Below are 19,163 nucleotides of genomic sequence, written 5' to 3' on the forward strand. Positions count from 1 at the left end.
TGTTTCTGACTGGGGGGTTCAGTTTACTTGCAAATTTTGGAGGGTGTTTTGCACTCATTTAGGGATCCATCTGTTGTTGTCTTCAGCATTTTACCCACAGTCTAATGGGCAAACTGAATGGGCCAACCGGTATCTTGAGACTTTTCTTAGGTGTTTTGTGTCTGAGAATCAGGAGGATTGTGTTAGCTATTTAGCTCTAGCTGAATTTGCGGTAAATAATTGTTGTCATGAGTCTACTGGTAAGTCCCCGTTTTACGGGTTTTATCCTCAGTTCAGCTAATTTAATAGTCATTCTTCTGTAATTCTATTAGAACAATTTTCATCATCAATTACATCTGTGTGGAAAGGGATTCTCAATAATTTTAGGAAGATGAGGCCCAGATATGAGTTTGTCTGATTGGAGACGTTTAGTGGGTCCGGTCCTGTGTGTTGTTTACTTGGTGTGGTTGTCCTCAAGGAACATTAAGTTAAAGTTTCGCTCTTGGAATCTGGGTCCCAGGTTCATCGGTCCTTATAGAATTGTGACCGTCGTCAATCACGTAGCATTCTGGCTTGCTTTGCCGCCCACTTTTAGGATCCATAATGTGTTTCATCGATCTATACTCAAATATGTTGCGTCCTCTGTAACATCGCCGCTATCTCCAGTCATTGTGGATGGAAATTTGGAATTTCAAGTAGCCAAGATCGTTTATTCTTGCTTAGTTCGTCGTTCGCTTCAGTATTTAGTACACTGGAAGGGATACGGTCCTGAAGAGAGGATGTGTGTACCAGCATCTGACGTCCATGTGGCGAGGCTGATCTGGTCTTTTCACATGGCACACTCTGATAAACCCCATTCTGAGGTGCCGGAAGTCCCTTGTAGAAGGGGGGTACTAACATGGGTTTACCGTGACAGAGGAGCCAGAAGACCGCAGCGTCTGAGTACTCCTACTCCTGCACTTCACTTTCATATTAAACGGTGTAAGTTTCTTTTAGCAGGGTTAATCTGCTAAGTTGAGAGCTCCTGGAAGCGTTCCTGGTTAAGGCTCTCAGCTGTGCACTGTTATCCATTCCCATCTCCTATATAAACTGGGCCCTGGATAGCACTCATTGTCAGAGTGGCTTTTGCTGCATGGCTGGTAGTTGTCGGTTGTTCTTATTTGAAAAGTTGTTTTGTGGATTTATCTGTCACTGTTGCTATGTATTGAGTGTGTGATGGTTCCCTTTCTTCTCCTACTTTGGTTTAACCCCACCCTCCACTCCTCGGTGCATTCCTTTGTTTTCTGTGTGAGTATATTTGTATGTTTGGTATTTTTCTATCCCTGTCAGTATTACCGTGTTAGTCTGGTTGATGTATTATGGTACTATACTACTTCACTCTTAGATGGGTGGGGAAAGGGTACACACTGTGGGTGGATTCAGGAGCTAAGGCAAGGTGCATGGCCCCGGTGTCTTCACCATCAGAAGTAATTCGGGGAACAGGGTGAGCTAGGGAGCTCCTAACGTTGGAAACAGGGAAGGAAGTCCTGGAACACCTTAAACCAGAGTCGACACACATTATTTTGGATAGCTATATACACTCACTGGCCACTTTATTAGGTACACCATGCTAGTAAGGGGTTGGACCCCCTTTTGCCTTCAGAACTGCCTCAATTCTTCGTGGCAGAGATTCAACAAGGTGCTGGAAGCATTCCTCAGAGATTTTGGACCATATTGACATGATGGCATCACACAGTTGGCGCAGATTTGTCAGCTGCACATCCCTGATGCGAATCTCCCGTTCCACCACATCCCAAAGATGCTCTATTGGATTGAGATCTGGTGACTGAGGAGGCCATTTGAGTACAGTAAACTCATTGTCATGTTCAAGAAACCAATCTGAGATGATTCGAGCTTTATGACATGGCGCATTATCCTGCTGAAAGTAGCCATCAGATGTTGGGTACATTGTGGTCATAAAGGGATGGACATGGTCAGCAACAATACTCAGGTAGGCTGTGGCGTTGCAACGATGCTCAATTGGTACCAAGGGGCCCAAAGAGTGCCCAGAAAAAATTCCCCACACCATGACACCACCACCACCAGCCTGAACCGTTGATACAAGGCAGGATGGATCCATGCTTTCATGTTGTTTACGCCAAATTCTGACCCTACCATCCGAATGTCGCAGCAGAAATCGAGACTCATCAGACCAGGCAACGTTTTTCCAATCTTCTACTGTCCAATTTCGATGAGCTTGTGCAAATTGTAGCCTCAGTTTCCTGTTCTTAGCTGAGAGGAGTGGTACCCAGTGTGGTCTTCTGCTGCTGTAGCCCAACTGCCTCAAAGTTCGACGCACTGTGCGTTCAGAGATGCTCTTCTGCCTACCTTGGTTGTAACGGGTGGCAATTTGAGTCACTGTTGCCTTTCTATCAGCTCGAACCAGTCTGCCCATTCTCCTCTGACCTCTGGCATCAACATGGCATTTCCGGCCACAGAACTGCCGCTCACTGGATTTTTTTTCTTTTTCGGACCATTCTCTGTAAACCCTAGAGATGGTTGTGCGTGAAAATCCCAGTAGATCAGCAGTTTCTGAAATTCTCAGACCAGCCCTTCTGGCACCAACAATCATGCCACGTTCAAAGGCACTCAAATCACCTTTCTTCCCCATACTGATGCTCGGTTTGAACTGCAGGAGATTGTCTTGACCATGTCTACATGCCTAAATGCACTGAGTTGCCGCCATGTGATTGGCTGATTAGAAATTAAGTCTTAACACACAGTTGGACAGGTGTACCTAATAAAGTGGCCAGTGAGTGTATACCCTTAATTAAAAAGACCTGTTGATGTTTTGATTGCCTCTTAAATAGGATGCTTGTATCTTAATTCTTATGCTCCTAGGTAATTGTATTTTAATGCATATATAATAGAAATATATTTTAATTTAGTCTTCATTAGGTTTACATTGTGGTCCCCTACGTTTATAACTTATGGATCACACAGAGCTCTTAATTCCAGTTTTGTTGGATTGTAGATTGTGAAGGTTCTGATCTTAACCTGTTTTAAACCAAACCCTGATATTTGAAGTATTACAAAACATATCCCAAAATGGTTGTAGTAATCAAATGTTCTATAAATGACCTTTATCCTGACTTTTTGGAAGATACAACGGATTATCATGTATTAATCACACATTTCAAACCATCTATGCTTTGTTTGTGAATGGTGTGTATTTTCTCCCCTTAGGGATCAGTGGCTGCAGGGAAGGCAGCGTGTAATAACATAGGCGAATCCAAAAACATTATTTGCTGTTTATTTTAATTTTGCGTTTCAAGCGATTTTATATTTTTTACTACTATTACTTATGTGTTTTATCATTCGATTAGATGTCCTAAATTTATCATTCCTATTCTATCCTGTAGATGCTACAAACAAGGATTCCTATGTGATCTTTGAAACTAATCCTTCTCATCTATCTGACACGTTGTTGATCCTTTCTGCCTTGGTACAGACAGTTGGGCTGCTGTTTTATTAGGAAGGTTCCTTCCCACAGGTGAAAGTGGCTCTGTGAATTTCAAGGCTCCTCCACCCACCCATAGCAATATGCTGCTTTTAAATCCCGCTGCTGTGTAGCTTTCACAGAATTCCTGTGTCCCTTGGATCAGTGGGACATGTCTATCCATCTTGAATATTTTGATTAGAGCTTGAATATTCCAGATACCAAAGTTTGACAGAAGCGGTGTAATAAATATTTAGCCCCAGGAACTGCTAATTTAAAGCATTTCATGAGGGGTAACCCATAAAGCCACACTGATGAAGTCAAACCGAGAAATAAACAGGAATCAGCAATATATTGACTAACATACTGGCTCATTAACAGCAATCAGTCGTTTGCCCGCCCATCTTTTCTTGCTACCACATGCCGTTAAAGGATAAAATTTATAATAAGACGTGCATGATTGTAAACAACCCAGGAGAGAACTAAACAAACTGTCAAGTGATGCTAAAGGTTATTGCAGGGAAGAAAACCAGGAATGCCAGTCCTAGCTATGCCCATGCCTTTGTAGTCTGTCATTGCACTTAATTGTTTATACATTAAGCCATTTTTGTTTAGCCATTTTTTTTATTTGTGGGTACAGTAGTGTTCAAAATAATAGCAATGTGTTCAATCACACAATCTTTATACTATTTTTAATTTCCATGCATTGGGACCATTGCACACTGCTTTCTAATTAAAAACATGAAGAGAAATGTATATACTTTTTAACTACCGTATATACTAGACTTCAAGCCGAGTTTTTCAGCACTTTTTTTTGTGCTGAAAAAGCCCCCCCTTGGCTTATACCCGAGTGAGGATCCCAGAAGATGGCGGCAGAGCAGCGGGTCACAGGAGGCAGGAGACGGCTGCTGCGGCTAAAGCCTGTACCCTCTGCTAAAGAGAAAAGAATATTCACTGCGCTGGCAGTGTGAAAATATAGACAGATAATTTGTTCATATTTTTCTGCTACAGAATAGAAACTCAGCATTATTAGCTAGAATACAATGTAAAGTGGTATTCTCAAGTTTGGAAGTGATCCGCATCCACTGGATAGGGGATAAATTCCAGATTTCTGGGCGGCCAACTAGTGAGACCTCTACTGATTCCTCAGAACCTGGGCTCTGAAAAGCCCAGTGTGAATGGGAGTGGTAGTCGATCATGTGCACTGACAGCAGAAATTGCTGAACACTGCTTGGCTGTTCTTTGGCACTCCTATAAGAATGAGTGGAGTGGCAGTACGCATGTTTGACCTCTACTCCAAACACATGGGGCTCTATAGACTCCTGTTGTTCAGGATTAATGGGGGTCTTTTGGGTTCTAGCAATCAGGAAGTGTTCTCCCCGATCTTATGGATAAGGGATATCTTCCAAACTTGAGAAGATGCCTTTCATAATTCATTGCATATCAACAGACTCGGACTGGCCCACAGGGAAACAGATGTATCCCCCGATGTGCCCCCTCTATATCTGCAGTAGTTGGAGTAATATGCTTGATTCACTATGTACAGACAAAGGCAGCATGTTATCATTCATTTAAAGGGAATCTGTCACCTGTTTTTTGGCCTGTAAGATGCGGCCAACGCCATCAGGGGCTTATCTACAGCATTCTGTAATGCTGTAGATAAGCCCCCGATGTAACCTGAAAGATCAGAAAAGCTAGTTAGATTATACTCACCCGGGCGTCCGGTCCGGTGGGTGTCGCGGTCCAGTCTGGCGCCTCGCATCTTGTAGAGATGATGTCCTCCTTCTTATTTCTGCCATGGCTCTTGCGCAGGCGCACTTACTCTGTACTGTTGAGGGCAGAGTAAAGTACTGCAGTGCGTAGGCGCCGGACCACTCTGACCTTTCCCGGTGCCTGCACAGTGCGCACTGCTGTACTTTACTCTGCCCTCAACAGGGCAGATAAAGTACGCCTGCGCAGGAGCCGTGGCAGAAGTAAGAAAGAGGATGACATCACTAGATGTTGGGAGTCGTCGGACTGCACCGCGACACCCGCCGCCCAAAGGTGGGTATAATCCAACTTGTTTTACTTATCTTTCAGGTTACATCGGGGGCTTATCTACAGCATTACAGAATGCTGTAGATAAGCCACTGATGGCGGTGGCCGCATCTCATAGGCCAAAGATGAGGTGACAGATTCCCTTTAACTTAATATCTCATTTGTTATATTGAAGCATAGCCAAATTTGTGAATGTTGGTAATTTAATATTTACATTTAAGGGTGTATTGACATTTAGGCACCAGTTCAATGGCCCCGTCGGGGCTCACGTCCCGCCCCCCCCCCCCCCCAGCAAAATGGATTCGGACGCCAAGCCACAAACTATAATGGTGCCAACAGTTTTTAGGGGTCATGGACTACCTTTCAAACTGTTAGCTTGCTTAATAAGTTTTATAATAAATGGCAGAGGGGCTAACATCCCTACAACCAAGGGAAAATGTACATTATTTTTTTTTCTTCATATAATCCTCTTCTGACTTTGACTTCCATTTTATATATTTTTTTTACTAGAACTGTTCTAGAAACTGAGCAGAATTTTGTTAATGAGTATACCGCAATATGTCCTGAACATCTTGCTCTTTCCCTTGAAGGCAGAAAAACGACTGACCAGGATTGAGGATACTTATAGAAACTTGACCAAAGTTTTTGTGCGCAAGGACATATTGCACTCTGAATAGTGAATGGATATCATAGAATCCGTGTTTGTTTTTTATACTGATTGTTTATGTGCCAAATGTTTTATTCCCGCTAATCTCAATAATTATGGACATCTGGTTTTAATTGCAAACTACACGCAAATGTGTTGTACCCCATATCAACCAATTAAACAGATGCTTCATTTATCATTTTGCTTGACATCTGAAGGGCCATTTAATGAGGTTTCCCTTTGTTGTTTGCATTATAACTTTAAATTGAAATAATTCCATTACTTCCCAAGCTTGTGTCAACATTGTTATAGCTTAAATAATTATGTGCAATTGTAGATCTACCCGGGGCGGGAAGAGTTGCGGATTTTATCAGCGGGTGAATTTTAAAATCCTTAGTGTATCCGTTTCTGTTGCAGAATTTAACCTCTAATGTCACCCCTTTCAATGTAGATGAATGAAATCTGTAGTGAATACACATCAAAAACCACATGTCACAAAAGCTGATTTTGCTGCGGATTTGCCACTTAAAAATTCACTGTCTGTGTGGACATTGCATTATTGCAAAAACGGACAAAAAAACAAAAGTAACTTGATTTGAATTTCTTAGGATGGAATTATACATTTTCAATTGCTGTCCCAGGGAGAGAAAAAAATGTATCTAATATTACTAGTTCTGTTATTTTTTACTGTAACGCCATATTGTCGACAACATTTTATTGCGTTCCTAAAAGCATTGTGCCTATTTAGTATGTATGACTCATACATTTCAATTTTTAGAAACTTTTTTTTATTTTTTTTCTGCTTAAGGTGCGAGTTGACAGTGGCATCCAAGAAGGAAGCGACATCAGCATTTACTATGATCCTATGATTTCAAAAGTAAGTTTCTTATCCTGCTACACAAGCCAAAATTGAATAGCAAGCACATTTCATTTCACTCCTAATATTGGTCCGTCACCTTGAAAAAGGAAGACTACAAAGTGGGGACTAGATGTAGAAGTCTGTTTATGTATGCTTTTTGATTCACGAAAGCAGTAGGTGAACGCAGCTCTTGATTCAGAATTGTGTTTTGCTCCAAGATCATTGGCTTTCTCACTCAAACCTATTTTAAATTAATGAGGAATAATAATGTATTCTAAAGACAGAAGGATATCTGAGATTAACGATATGCCTGGAAGCGATGCTGCATTATTTTAAAATATAGTCAATGGTGTGTATCATTTAAAAGCATGAACATTAAATTACTGCTTTTATAGTTGCTTGCTATTTACTATTTTTTCACGTGTTTACAGTAATTTTCAGTCTCTAGAACTACAGAAAAAATGATTTTGCCAACTTCTGTTTTACATCATTGTAACATTGATACGGTTTCTTACAGTTGGTGACACACGGTAGCAATCGTGCTGATGCCCTAAAGAGAATGGAAGCTGCTCTAGATAATTACATCATCCGAGGTAATCTTCAAGAGGTAGAGACCTTTGTCTCAAGAGGCCAATATGTATTGCCAAAATATTCATTAGCTCACTAAAATATATCTAATAGGTGTAATGAAGGAGGAAGGCAAGAAGTGGCTCATAAGAGGAGAGAGAAATAGAATTCCCTGATAAAACATGGTACAGAGTCTGTCATATTCACATGTACTATTGATTTGTGCAGTTTAAACCACTTCAGCAGTTTTTTTTTTAATTTTTCCTCAGGAGTGCTGCTTCTAATCTAATGTACCTGCTCCTACTCTCATACACACTTGCTGCCATCTTCACAGTGTAGTGTCCTTTTCAAGTGGGGCAGAGCAGATTTCCCATAGAGAATTGTCATGAGCAAACTGTTGATCCTTCAGTAAATCGGCACAGTGAAGGCATCCGAGTCTCGTGTGTACAATAACAGAGTTCAGATCTATCCAAGGTCCTGATTTGTTGTAACTTCTGTTTGATTGATCACTGGCTGTGTAGTCAAGTCAGTGAGCTATCAATCAGGCAGAAGAATGTGGTGTTAGAGCCGGAGATGCAGAGGTTCGAAACATTCCCCAGTCACACCCCCCCCCCCCCCACGAGCATTTTCAGTGTTGGAGCAGCAAATAATATAAACAAAAGTACAGGTTTTGTTGAGTTACATGACAATATAAGAAATTTGTGGGCGTTAATCGTGATGATAGATTTCCTTTAGCTTGAACATATTAACCATTTCACACCACAACCCATTTTCGTTTTTGCGTTTGTTTTTTGCTCCCCTGCTTCCCAGAGCCATAACTTTTTTTTTTTTATTATTTTTCCGTCAATATGGCTGAGGGCTTGTTGTTTTGCGGGACGAGTTGTAATTTTGAACGACCTCATTGGTTTTACCATATCGTGTACTGGAAATGGGGAAAAAAAATTCCAGGTGCTGTGAAATTGCAAAAAAAAGGGCAATTCCATGACTGTTTTTTTATTACCATGTACAACAAATGCTAAAACTGACCAGCCATTATGATTCTCAAGGTCATTACGAGTTTCTAGATACCAACCATGTCTAGGTTCTTTATTTAAGTGATGAAAAAAAAGAAAAATCAAACTTTGTGTAAAAAAATAAATAAAAAAGCGTCATTTTCCGAGACCTGTAGCGTCTCCATTATTTGTGATCTGGGGCTGGGTGAGCTCTTATTTTTTGTGTGCCGTGCTGACATTTTTAATGATATCATTGTGGTGCAGATACAATCTTTTGATCGCCCATAATTCTGGGGTTTTGACTTTTTTTTTCGCTAAGCCGTTTACCGATCAGATTAATTCTTTTTATCACATTAAATGTCGTTGTCAGAGACTGACAGCTACATTTAACAGGTTAACAGCCGCTGGTGTTTCGCGATTCCACCTGCGGCTGTTAGTGGCACATTTCAGCTGTTTAACCCCATTACCTCCAAGGGTGGTTTGCACGTTAGTGACTGGGCCAATTTTTACAATTCTGACCACTGACCCTTTATGAGGTAATAACTCTGGAACGTTTCATGAATCCTGGTGATTCTGTCATTATTTTTCTCGTGACATATTGTACTTCATGTTAGTGGTAAAATTTCATTCATATAACGTGTTTATTTGTGAAAAAAACGGAAATTTGGCGAAAATTTTGAAAATTTCGCAATTTTCCAACTTTGAATTTTTATAGCCCTAAATCACAAAAAAACTTAAGTAACATCTCCCACATGTTTGCTTTACATCAGCACAATTTTGAAACCCAATTTTGTTTCTTTAGGAAGTTATGAGGGTTAAAAGTTGACCAGCGATTTCTCATTTTTAGAACACCATTTTTTTTTAGGGACCACAGCACATTTGAAGTCACTTTGAGGGGTCTATATGATAGAAAATACCCAAAAGTGACACTATTATAAAAACTGCACCCCTGACGGTACTCAAGACCACATTCAAGAAGTTCATTAACCCTTCAGGTGCTTCACAGGAAATTTTTGATTGTTTAAAAAAAAAAATGGAACATTTTAAATTTTTTTGCACAAAAAAATACTTCAAGTCCAATTTTTTTTATTTTACCAAGGGTAACAGGAGAAATTGGACCGCAAAAGTTATTGTGCAATTTGTCCTGAGTACGCTGATATCCCATATGTGGGACACGTTGGGGCTCGGAAGGGAAGTAGTGACGTTTTGGAATGCAGACTTTGATGGAATGGTCTGCGGGTGTCATGTCACGTTTGGAGAGCCCCTGATGTGCCTAAACTGTGGAAACCCCCACAAGTGACACCATTTTGGAAACTAGACCCCCCAAGGAACTTATCTAGATGTGTGGTTACCACTTTGAACCCCCAAGTTCTTCACAGAAGTTTATAACGTAGAGCCATAAAAATAAAATCACATTTTTTTTTTCCACAAAAATGATATTTTTGCCCCCAATATTTTATTTTCCCAAGGGTAACAGAAGAAATTCGACCCCAAAATTTGTTGTGCAATTTGTCATGAATAGGCTAACTAAGGGGGTGATAAAGGGGGGTTTGATTTACCATTTATGGCGGGTTTTTATGTTTGGTTTTGGTTTTTAGTTTTTGCATCACCACATTTTGAGAGCTATAATTTTTCCATATTTTGACCCACAGAGTCATATGAGGTCTTATTTTTTGCTGGACTAGTTAGCCTTTTTATTGGTACCATTTTCAGGCATGTGACTTTTTTGATCGCTTTTTATTCCTATTTTTGAAACTCTGAACAAAAACCAGCATTTCATGAATTTCTTTTGGAGGGTGGGGCATTTACACCGTTCCGCATGTGGTAAAATTGATAAAGCGGTTTTATTCTTTGGGTCAGTACGATTACAGCGATGCCTCATTTATATAATTTTTTTAATGTTTTGGCTCTTTTATACAATAAAAACAATTTTATATAAAAAAAATAATTTTTGCATCACTTTATTCTGCGAGCTATAACTTTTTTTCTTTTGCTGATGTTGTATGGTGGCTCTTGTTTTGCGGGACAAGATGACGTTTTCAGCGGTGCCATGTTTATATACGTCTTTTTGATCGGGTGTTATTGCACTTTTTGTTCGGCAGTACGATGATAAAGCATTGTTTTTTGCCTTGGGTTTTTTTTTTGTGAAGGGGTTCGCTACAGGGGTTAACTAGTGGGACAGTTTTATAGGGCGGTTCGTTATGGATGCGGCGATACTAAATATGCATTTTTCTTTTTTACAGAAAAAAATAATTTGTTAGGGAATTTTTTATAAATTTTTTCTACATGATTTTTTTTTTTTTTTTTTTTTTTTTTTTTACACTTTACTATATTGTACCAATGTGGGACATTACTATAAAGTATCAGATCGCTGATCTGACACTTTGCAGTGCACTGTCAGATCAGCGATCTGACCGGCACTGCAGCAAGCTTTCTCAGCGCCTGTTCTCAGCAGGCACTGAGAAAGCAGCCTCCCTGAAGGACCCCGAAGGCCCCCATGGCCATATTGGATCCAGGGTCTGCAGGGAGGAGATCCTCGGTGCAGCGTGAGCACATCGTGCTGCTCCGAGGGTCTTCTTAGGGAAGCGCGCAGAGAGCCCCGTCCCTGCGCGATTCTTCCCTATGCCCCCAGTACACTGCGATCATGTTTGATCGCAGTGTGCCAGGGGTTAATGTCCGTGACCCCCCCTGGCACATAGTGCCGAGTGTCAGCTGTGATAATTAACTGACACCCGGGCGCGATCAACGGCGCTCCCCCCATGAACGCCGCTGATCGGCCATGACATACTATCCCGCCCTTGGGAATTAAGTCCCAGGTCACATAGCTGGGATGGCACGTCATATGGTAGAAAGGGGTTAAAACAGCTGACATGTGCCGGGAAAGATGTGGGCTCTGCATCGGAGCCCACAACAAAGGGAGAAACACAACATGCGCAGTACATGTACTGCACTTGTCGTGAAGGGGTTAATTCTCTATTCATAATTTACACAAAAAACTCTGTGGCATTGTAGATACTGTTTCATGGAATATTCCTGTAGGATGACCTGAATAAATTGGTACCAAAATAGTAGATAAGGTTCAATGTTCGTAATATACAATTTAGGTCAAAATTATTCAACCTCCATTGCAAATTAGGTATAATAGCAAAGTTTACAAGCTTTCTGTAGCTTACAATAAACCAGTCAAACAAGAAAAATACAAATATCTCAGTACAGCTAATATAACAAGTGATTTCTGAAAATTCAATGCAAATTGCCACTTTTACCAACTACTGCAGTTTCAGAATTATTTATCCGTTTATGACAATAGTCTTTAGCACTTAGTAAAGCATCCTTTGGCTATGCATCACATTTACGACAGATCATAACAGCCAAACACTAGCTTATCTTGCCACAATACTATATAGTTAACTAATATTATTGGGTTGTCAAGAGAGTTCCACAAAAATTAAGAAAATATGATTGACTTCCACCAACACGCAAAAGGAGACATGCAGCCGCTGCGCCGATAGCTATTCAGCTGTCACGATCCAGGAAGCTGGGTTCCTGCTGTAGCTTATTCGGCAAGCGCTATAGCTTACCGAATAAGCGGGGAACTGAAGATATTCGCTCACCTCTAGTTATAACCCCTCGAATGATGGTAAAAGACCTGCAGCAAGATTTAGTTGTAGCAGTCACTTAAGTTTGTTTCATAGTAAGGCACATACTTAATGATGACAGTCTCCATGCGAGAGATAAGATGTGCGCCTCTTCTTAACCAAAAGCACAAGAAAAATAATCTCCCATTTGCTCCAGACAATACAAATAAGTTCTGTAAGGTACTGGTGTGGCCGTCAGTCACCTGACTTGAACTCTATATAACAACTTTGATGAGTTTTGAAGAAAGTGGTTGCAACTTGCAAAACACAAAAATATTCGTGAAATAGTAGGATATTGCCCTTGAAGAATGTGCGAAGATTCCTCAAGATTTCTCACTGCTTCTGAATTTGTGGTCTCGCAATTCCAGAAGCATTGATTTGATCACAGATTACCAACTACTTGCACCTACATATTATTGTTATTTTTAACATTTTAACTGCTTCTGGATTGCATATTGGCATTTAACTTTGGGTGCTCCTGCTAGTAAATTATTGCATACTTGTGCAGCTCTGTGACAGCCTCTTGACAGTCCTTATAGAGAAGGCACAGATGGCTTATTATTGTCTCTGCCTTTTCGATTGCTGTACTAAAGGAGGTCTGTGTGCTAGTGATGAGCGAGTGTGCTCGTTACTCGATTTTCCCGAACATGCTCGGGTGTTCTCTGAGTATCTTGGGCGTGCTCGTAGATTGTTTGTGTCTCCGCAGCTGCATGATTTGCGACTGTTAGGCAACCTGAACACATACAGGGATTGCCTGTTTGTTAGGGAATCCCCACATGTATTCAGGCTGTCTAGCAGCCACAAATCATGCAGCTACAGAAACACAAACATAATCTATGAGATCCCCCAAGATACTCAGAGAACACCTGAGCCTGCTCGGGAAATCTCAAGTAATGAGCACACTCACTCATTACTACTGTGTACACAATAATAGGAAGCGCTGACTGCACTTCTTCCTCGAAACAGTGGTCATATGATAGCTTTGTAAAAGGAAGGAGCAGGAGCTGCTTAGTCATAGGAGATCCAAAACGCTCTGAAATCATCCCCCCTCCAAAGGTCTGTTATGCCTTTATGGGAGGTACAATGTGTAAAATAAATGAAGCATACAATGAATAATTAAAAAAAAAAAAAGTAGCAGGTGAAAAATCAATGCCACTGTCCATCCATGTTTCTGTTACTAGCGTTGCCCCCATAATGATAAAAAAAAAAAAAAGTTCCAACATATAAAAATAATTGTTACTTTAAAAAAAATTGTTCTCCATTCTGTATCTGTGGTCTTTTTTTGGTCCTAAACTAAAAAAAAAAAAAGTTAAAACAGACATACTCCACTTCACTTATTTTCCCAATTATATCGCCTGACATCAGCAAAAAAAAAAAATTTCAGTGACCTAAAACTGAAGCACAATATACCATGAAAAGAGACACAAACTACTTATATATCCAAGCAAGAGAAAAAAGTGTACAACCCTTCAAACCACATGTACAAGAGAACCTGAAAATGTCTGGACAGGAACAGGAGATATAAAAAATAATTTTATATACCACCAAGAAATTTCACTGCACTTTACAATTAAATGGTCCAGTCTTGAACTGGTTAAAGGTATTCTAACTTTCTTGTATGTTTGTATAATTTTTTTTTTCTAGTTACATACACCAGAAAATGAACTCTGGTTTATTTTTTAGATTATATAATGTGTAAAATATATGTACTGATTTAAAGCTGTTGGTAGATATTGTTTTTTTTTTTTTTTTTTTTAGGAAAATGAAGTACAGTACAGGTGAAACTGGTTATCTTGAGGATCGATAGGAAAATATTAATATTACAGGCTAATGTGTTGAATTTATCAGAAATACTGTATGTCAGATTTAAAATGGTATATAAATATTTGGCTCTATATTTGTTCTTAATTAACATTTGATTATTAATATTTGCCAACACTATGGAAATTTAGTGCTAATTGGCCTTTTGCAGCTTTTACTTCTGGCAGCTTGACAGCCTGAAACACAAATCTGCATTTATCAATTTAGTCTTAATTGGAGCCCTACAACCTATACTGTGATATCATGTTCAATATGTGTAATTTGCTAAGAATTTAATTTGTGATAAGTGAATTGGAAAGAGTCATGTTCTCCGGTTACTTAATTGTCAACTGCTTTTCCTTTTTATGTAATCTTTATTTTAAGACCTTGTGGTGAAGCAGATCTAGTAATGCTTTGGTCCTAGGATGAAGTTATAGTTTATGTACTCTATGTATATACAGCAAATAGGTAGATATATATTTGGACCCGCTTTGTGTAGAGTATGAATCGTAAACAAACAAAAATAAGTTGGTGCAATAGATGCATTCTATTAATACGTACTATAGATTCCCGTCAACCTTAGACTTCAGTGACGTAATGACTGTGCCTCTGGACCACACATATTGCCATAACACTGCGTCCTTCAGTGTTAGATTAATTCCGCATATAAATTTGTAGTCATTTTATTAACTTTTTCTCCATCATGCTGAGTTTTCCGTGAAAGGACTTTTGCATTGGACAACATTTCATCTTTGTCCCTCCAGATTATGATATATTGTTTTACGGTACTTCACAGAACATATGGGTGAGCTAATGAGTGAATAATAAACCACTCACCACAAACTTCTAGTGAGATGTCTACTCCAAGAAGGTGACCAGAGTTCTTCATTTATAATAGAGATGAAAATCTGTCACAGGAAATCTGGTCTTTTCTTAGTAGTAGCTTTTTGGACAGGTTTTAATATGACATTTCACTTGCATTTAGCGTAAGGATATCTCTAGTACATCAGAATGCAGTGACGATATAATATATTGTCAAGGTTTATTTTAGATATTTTTTAAAATGGATGTATTGATGTAACGGGACTGCCAATCTTTGCGTCTACAGTCGTGGCCAAAAGTTTTGAGAATGACACAAATATTATATTTTCACATGATCTGCTGGCCTCTGGTTTTTATGCGTGTTTGTCAGATGTTTTTATCACATACAGAAATATAATTGCAATCATATTATGAGTAGCAAAAGGTTATATTGACAGTTAGAATGAGTTAATGCAGCAAGTCAATATTTGCAGTGTTGACCCTTCTTCTTCAGGACCTCAGCAATTCTCCCTGGCATGCTCTCAATCAACTTCTGGATCAAATCGTGACTGATAGCAGTCCATTCTTGCAAAATCAATGCTTTTATTTTGTCTGAATTTGAAGGTTTTTGTTTGTCCACCCGTCTCTTGATGATTGACCACAAGTTCTCAATGGGATTAAGATCTGGGGAGTTTCCAGGCCATGGTCCCAAAATCTCTGTTTTGTTCCCTGAGCCATTTAGTTATCACCTTTGCTTTATGGCAAGGTGCTCCATCATGTTGAAAAAGGCATTGTTGATCGCCAAACTGCTCTTGGACGGTTGGGAGAAGTTGCTCTTGGAGGACATTCTGGTACCATTCTTTATTCATGGCTGTGTTTTTAGGCAAGACTGAGAGAGAGCCCATTCCCTTGGCTGAGAAGCAACCCCACACATGAATGGTTTCAGGATGCTTGACAGTTGGCATGAGACAAGACTGGTGGTAGCACTCACCTGGTCTTCTCCGAATAAGCCGTTTTCCAGATGTCCCAAACAATCGAAAAGGGGATTCATCAGAGAAAATGACTTTACCCCAGTCCTCAGCAGTCCACTCCCTGTACCTCTTGCAGAATATGAGTCTGTCCATGATGTTTTTCCTGGAGAGAAGTGGCTTCTTTGCTGCCCTCCTTGAGACCAGGCCTTGCTCCAAGAGTCTCCGCCTCACAGTGCGTGCAGATGCACTCACACCTGCCTGCTGCCATTCCTGAGCAAGCTCTGCACTGCTGGTAGCCCGATCCCGCAGCTGAAACACTTTTAAGAGACGTCCTGGCGCTTGCTGGTCTTTCTTGGGAGCCCTGGAGCCTTTTTGGCAACAAGGGAACCTCTCTCCTTGAAGTTCTTGATGATGCGATAGATTGTTGACTGAGGTGCAATCTTTCTAGCTGCGATACTCTTCCCTGTTAGGCCATTATTGTGCAGTGCAATGATGACTGCACGTGTTTCTTTAGAGATAACCATGGTTAACAGAAGAGAAACAATGATGCCAAGCACCAGCCTCCTTTTAAAGTGTCCAGTGGTGTCATTCTTACTTAATCATGACAGATTGATCTCCAGCCCTGTCCTCATCAACACCCACACCTGTGTTAATGGAGCAATCACTGAAACGATGTTAGCTGGTCCTTTTAAGGCAGGGCTGCAATGATGTTGAAATGTGTTTTGGGGGATAAAGTTCATTTTCTAGGCAAATATTGACTTTGCAAGTAATTGCTGTTAAGCTGATCACTCTTTATAACATTCTGGAGTATATGCAAATTGCCATTAGAAAAAATGAAGCAGTAGACTTTGTAAAAATTAATATTTGTGTCATTCTCAAAACTTTTGGCCATGACTGTAAACACAACAGCAGAATTGCAGGTTTTACATAAAAATACTTAAACAGAATGTTCACTGAACTGTTTCATTAACAAAAATGGTAACTCCGGTCACTTTATTGTACTAGGGTGAGGTTTTTACTCTGCATTAGTTGCACTGTTGCAACTAAGCCACAGCACAGCTCAAAGTCTTGAAGGGGTTATACAGTACTTTTATATTAATGGCCTATCCTTAGGTAGGTCATCAATATATGATCCATGGAGGTGCAACACCTGGCATCCCCACCAATAGCTTTTCTGATGCTAGTGGAGGCCAGATGTGCTCAGTTGTAGAGCGGACCTACACAGCTTCATCAGCTAAATATTGTCCACAGCTGGGTACTGCACATCCGCCACATATTGTTTTGAATAGGAGGCAGATGTGCAGTACCTGCCTATGGCCACTGTACAGTTGCTGGAGCTGAGCTGTGCAACTCATCAACTGAGCATATCCAGCTACCACAGGAAACAGCTAATCAGCAGAAGTGCCGCTCATAGCTATCTGGGATTGACAGCTGCATTTAAAAGGTTAACAGCTGACGTGTGCCAGAAAAGATGTGGGCTTGGCGCTGGAGCTCACATCAAAGGGGGAGACCCGACATGTGCCATATAAGGTGTTAAAGGGGATGTCCAGTACCTAATATGTCCTTTCTAAATATCTATCTTTACACCCAAGCTACATTTGGAATTAGCTTTACTATGTAATCCCCTACACTTCTCCCTTTCTAGCTAATGTGTAAATTGTTTTGTTTTTTGCTGTATTTCCTGTGACGTTCCATTTGGGAGGAGTCTCAAATAGGACATAAGACAAAACTGGGGCTGCACTCACTTTACTGCAGCGTCTATCGCCCTCCTGGAACAGGATGTCATCAGGGGGCAGCACTGCAGTTATTTACTACAGTTTTTTGCATTGCCACCCTCTTAAAATATTCTGTATCCTGGTTATATATGCCGCTGGAAACAAGACATCAGGGAATGGAAATAGAAGCAGTGAGTGATATCATTGGTGCTACACAGCTTCTAGCACTGCACTCAAACAAATTGTCGTCAGAGGGCGACTCTGGTGTCACAGCTTCAGTCACTGCCCCCTGATGGCGATTCATTTAAGGGCAGTGCTAGAAGCTGTGTAGCGGTGCTGGTGTCACTCACTTCTCCTATCTTTGTCCCCTGACAACACATTGTTTCACAAATTGAATCAGCGAGCAGGCGCTGCTCTCTCCTCTTCCTCAGCTTCTATCACAATGAATCCAGGACATCTTCACAGAATGGAGATAAATTAAACTGTAGTAAGTAAATTCAGTGCTGCCTCCTGATGACGTCTTGTTACAGGAGGGGTGATTTGAGAGATAAGGAAAAGTGTAGGGGATTTTATCTAAAGATAATTGCAAAATTGTTTAGGTGTTAAGATAGATATTTAGAAAGGACATTTTTGGTGCCAGACCAACCCCTTTAATACACACAATTTTTGTCACTATCTAAGGAGTGAGTTGGACTTGCCAATTAATTAGTCAGATTTGATCATTGATATTGCTTGTTTGCCAATGTATCAGTAAGTTGGCAGTCTGACTTGTATTGAGCAAGACAAATTTGTATCCATTTTTCAGAGTGAAAGAGGAGTTCTGCAGGTGAAGAGTATGAAGTGTCTCATGATTGGAGAAAGAGCATATTTTAATATAAGATATGTTAAAGTTTCTTGTATTCTCTAGTAAATTTTGATTTGCTGAAAATTTGATGTAAGGACAATAAATATATTGGGTGTCAATACCCATAAAATAGTTGTCACCTATCCATATTCCCACATACACCAAGGGTTTGTGGTGTTAGTAAGAAGCTAGATATCCGCTGACAGTATCCCAATATAGTAATCTTTTAACTGTTAAGATTAATTCAAAACATGATAGTGAATGAATTCAAGGGGTTTGGAGTTGTTTGTGCACAAGATTAAAAGTTAGACTATAGTGGGTTACTAAGGAATCAATCATTTTGTTGCGGATATGAAACTAGTACTTTAGCCATTAGATGTGTGCAATCTCAAAGTAATCAACAGTTACAACATGCTGCATTTTTCAGAACTTTAACAGTGGATATTTTCTCTTCTCAGAATACCTGTTGAGCCATATTTTAGGCAGATTTAGCGATCTTCAGGCCATGTGCACACGATGCAGCTATCCAGCGGATCCGCAGCGGAATTTACCGCGCAGAAACGTTGCATATCTGCATTGTGATGTACAGTAGCATGTTAATCAATAGAAAAAAAAAAAAACGCTGTGCAGACGCTGCAGATTTTTCCGCGCGGTTTTCTTGTGGTTCAAAATATGCAGCATGTCACTACTTTTGTGCGGTTTTCCACCTGTTCCATTCTCTAAATCCGCAGGGGAAAACCGCACAAAAACCGCAAGAAAAAGAAGAAATCCGCAGGAAAAATGCAGGTCATTTGACCTGCGGATTTCTTCAATTCTGCTTGGAAAAATCCGCAGGG

At 40.2% G+C, this 19,163-nt stretch overlaps 1 protein-coding gene across 2 annotated transcripts in view; it reads left to right on the forward strand.

Moving 5' to 3' along the window:
* The window catches only part of PCCA (propionyl-CoA carboxylase subunit alpha), an 805,290-nt gene that overhangs the window by 468,294 nt on the left and 317,833 nt on the right, over positions 1-19,163 (forward strand). For both annotated transcript variants that reach the window (XM_073569504.1, XM_073569503.1), the window contains exons 15-16: positions 6,949-7,017; positions 7,517-7,592. In XM_073569504.1, coding sequence (XP_073425605.1) covers positions 6,949-7,017; positions 7,517-7,592 — 145 coding nt within the window. The remainder of the gene's footprint in view (positions 1-6,948; positions 7,018-7,516; positions 7,593-19,163) is intronic.

This window comes from Dendrobates tinctorius, unplaced genomic scaffold (genome assembly GCF_039654945.1).
Source record: "Dendrobates tinctorius isolate UK_male_01 unplaced genomic scaffold, ASM3965494v1 ptg000026l, whole genome shotgun sequence".
In the NCBI taxonomy this organism is placed as follows: Eukaryota; Metazoa; Chordata; class Amphibia; order Anura; family Dendrobatidae; genus Dendrobates; species Dendrobates tinctorius.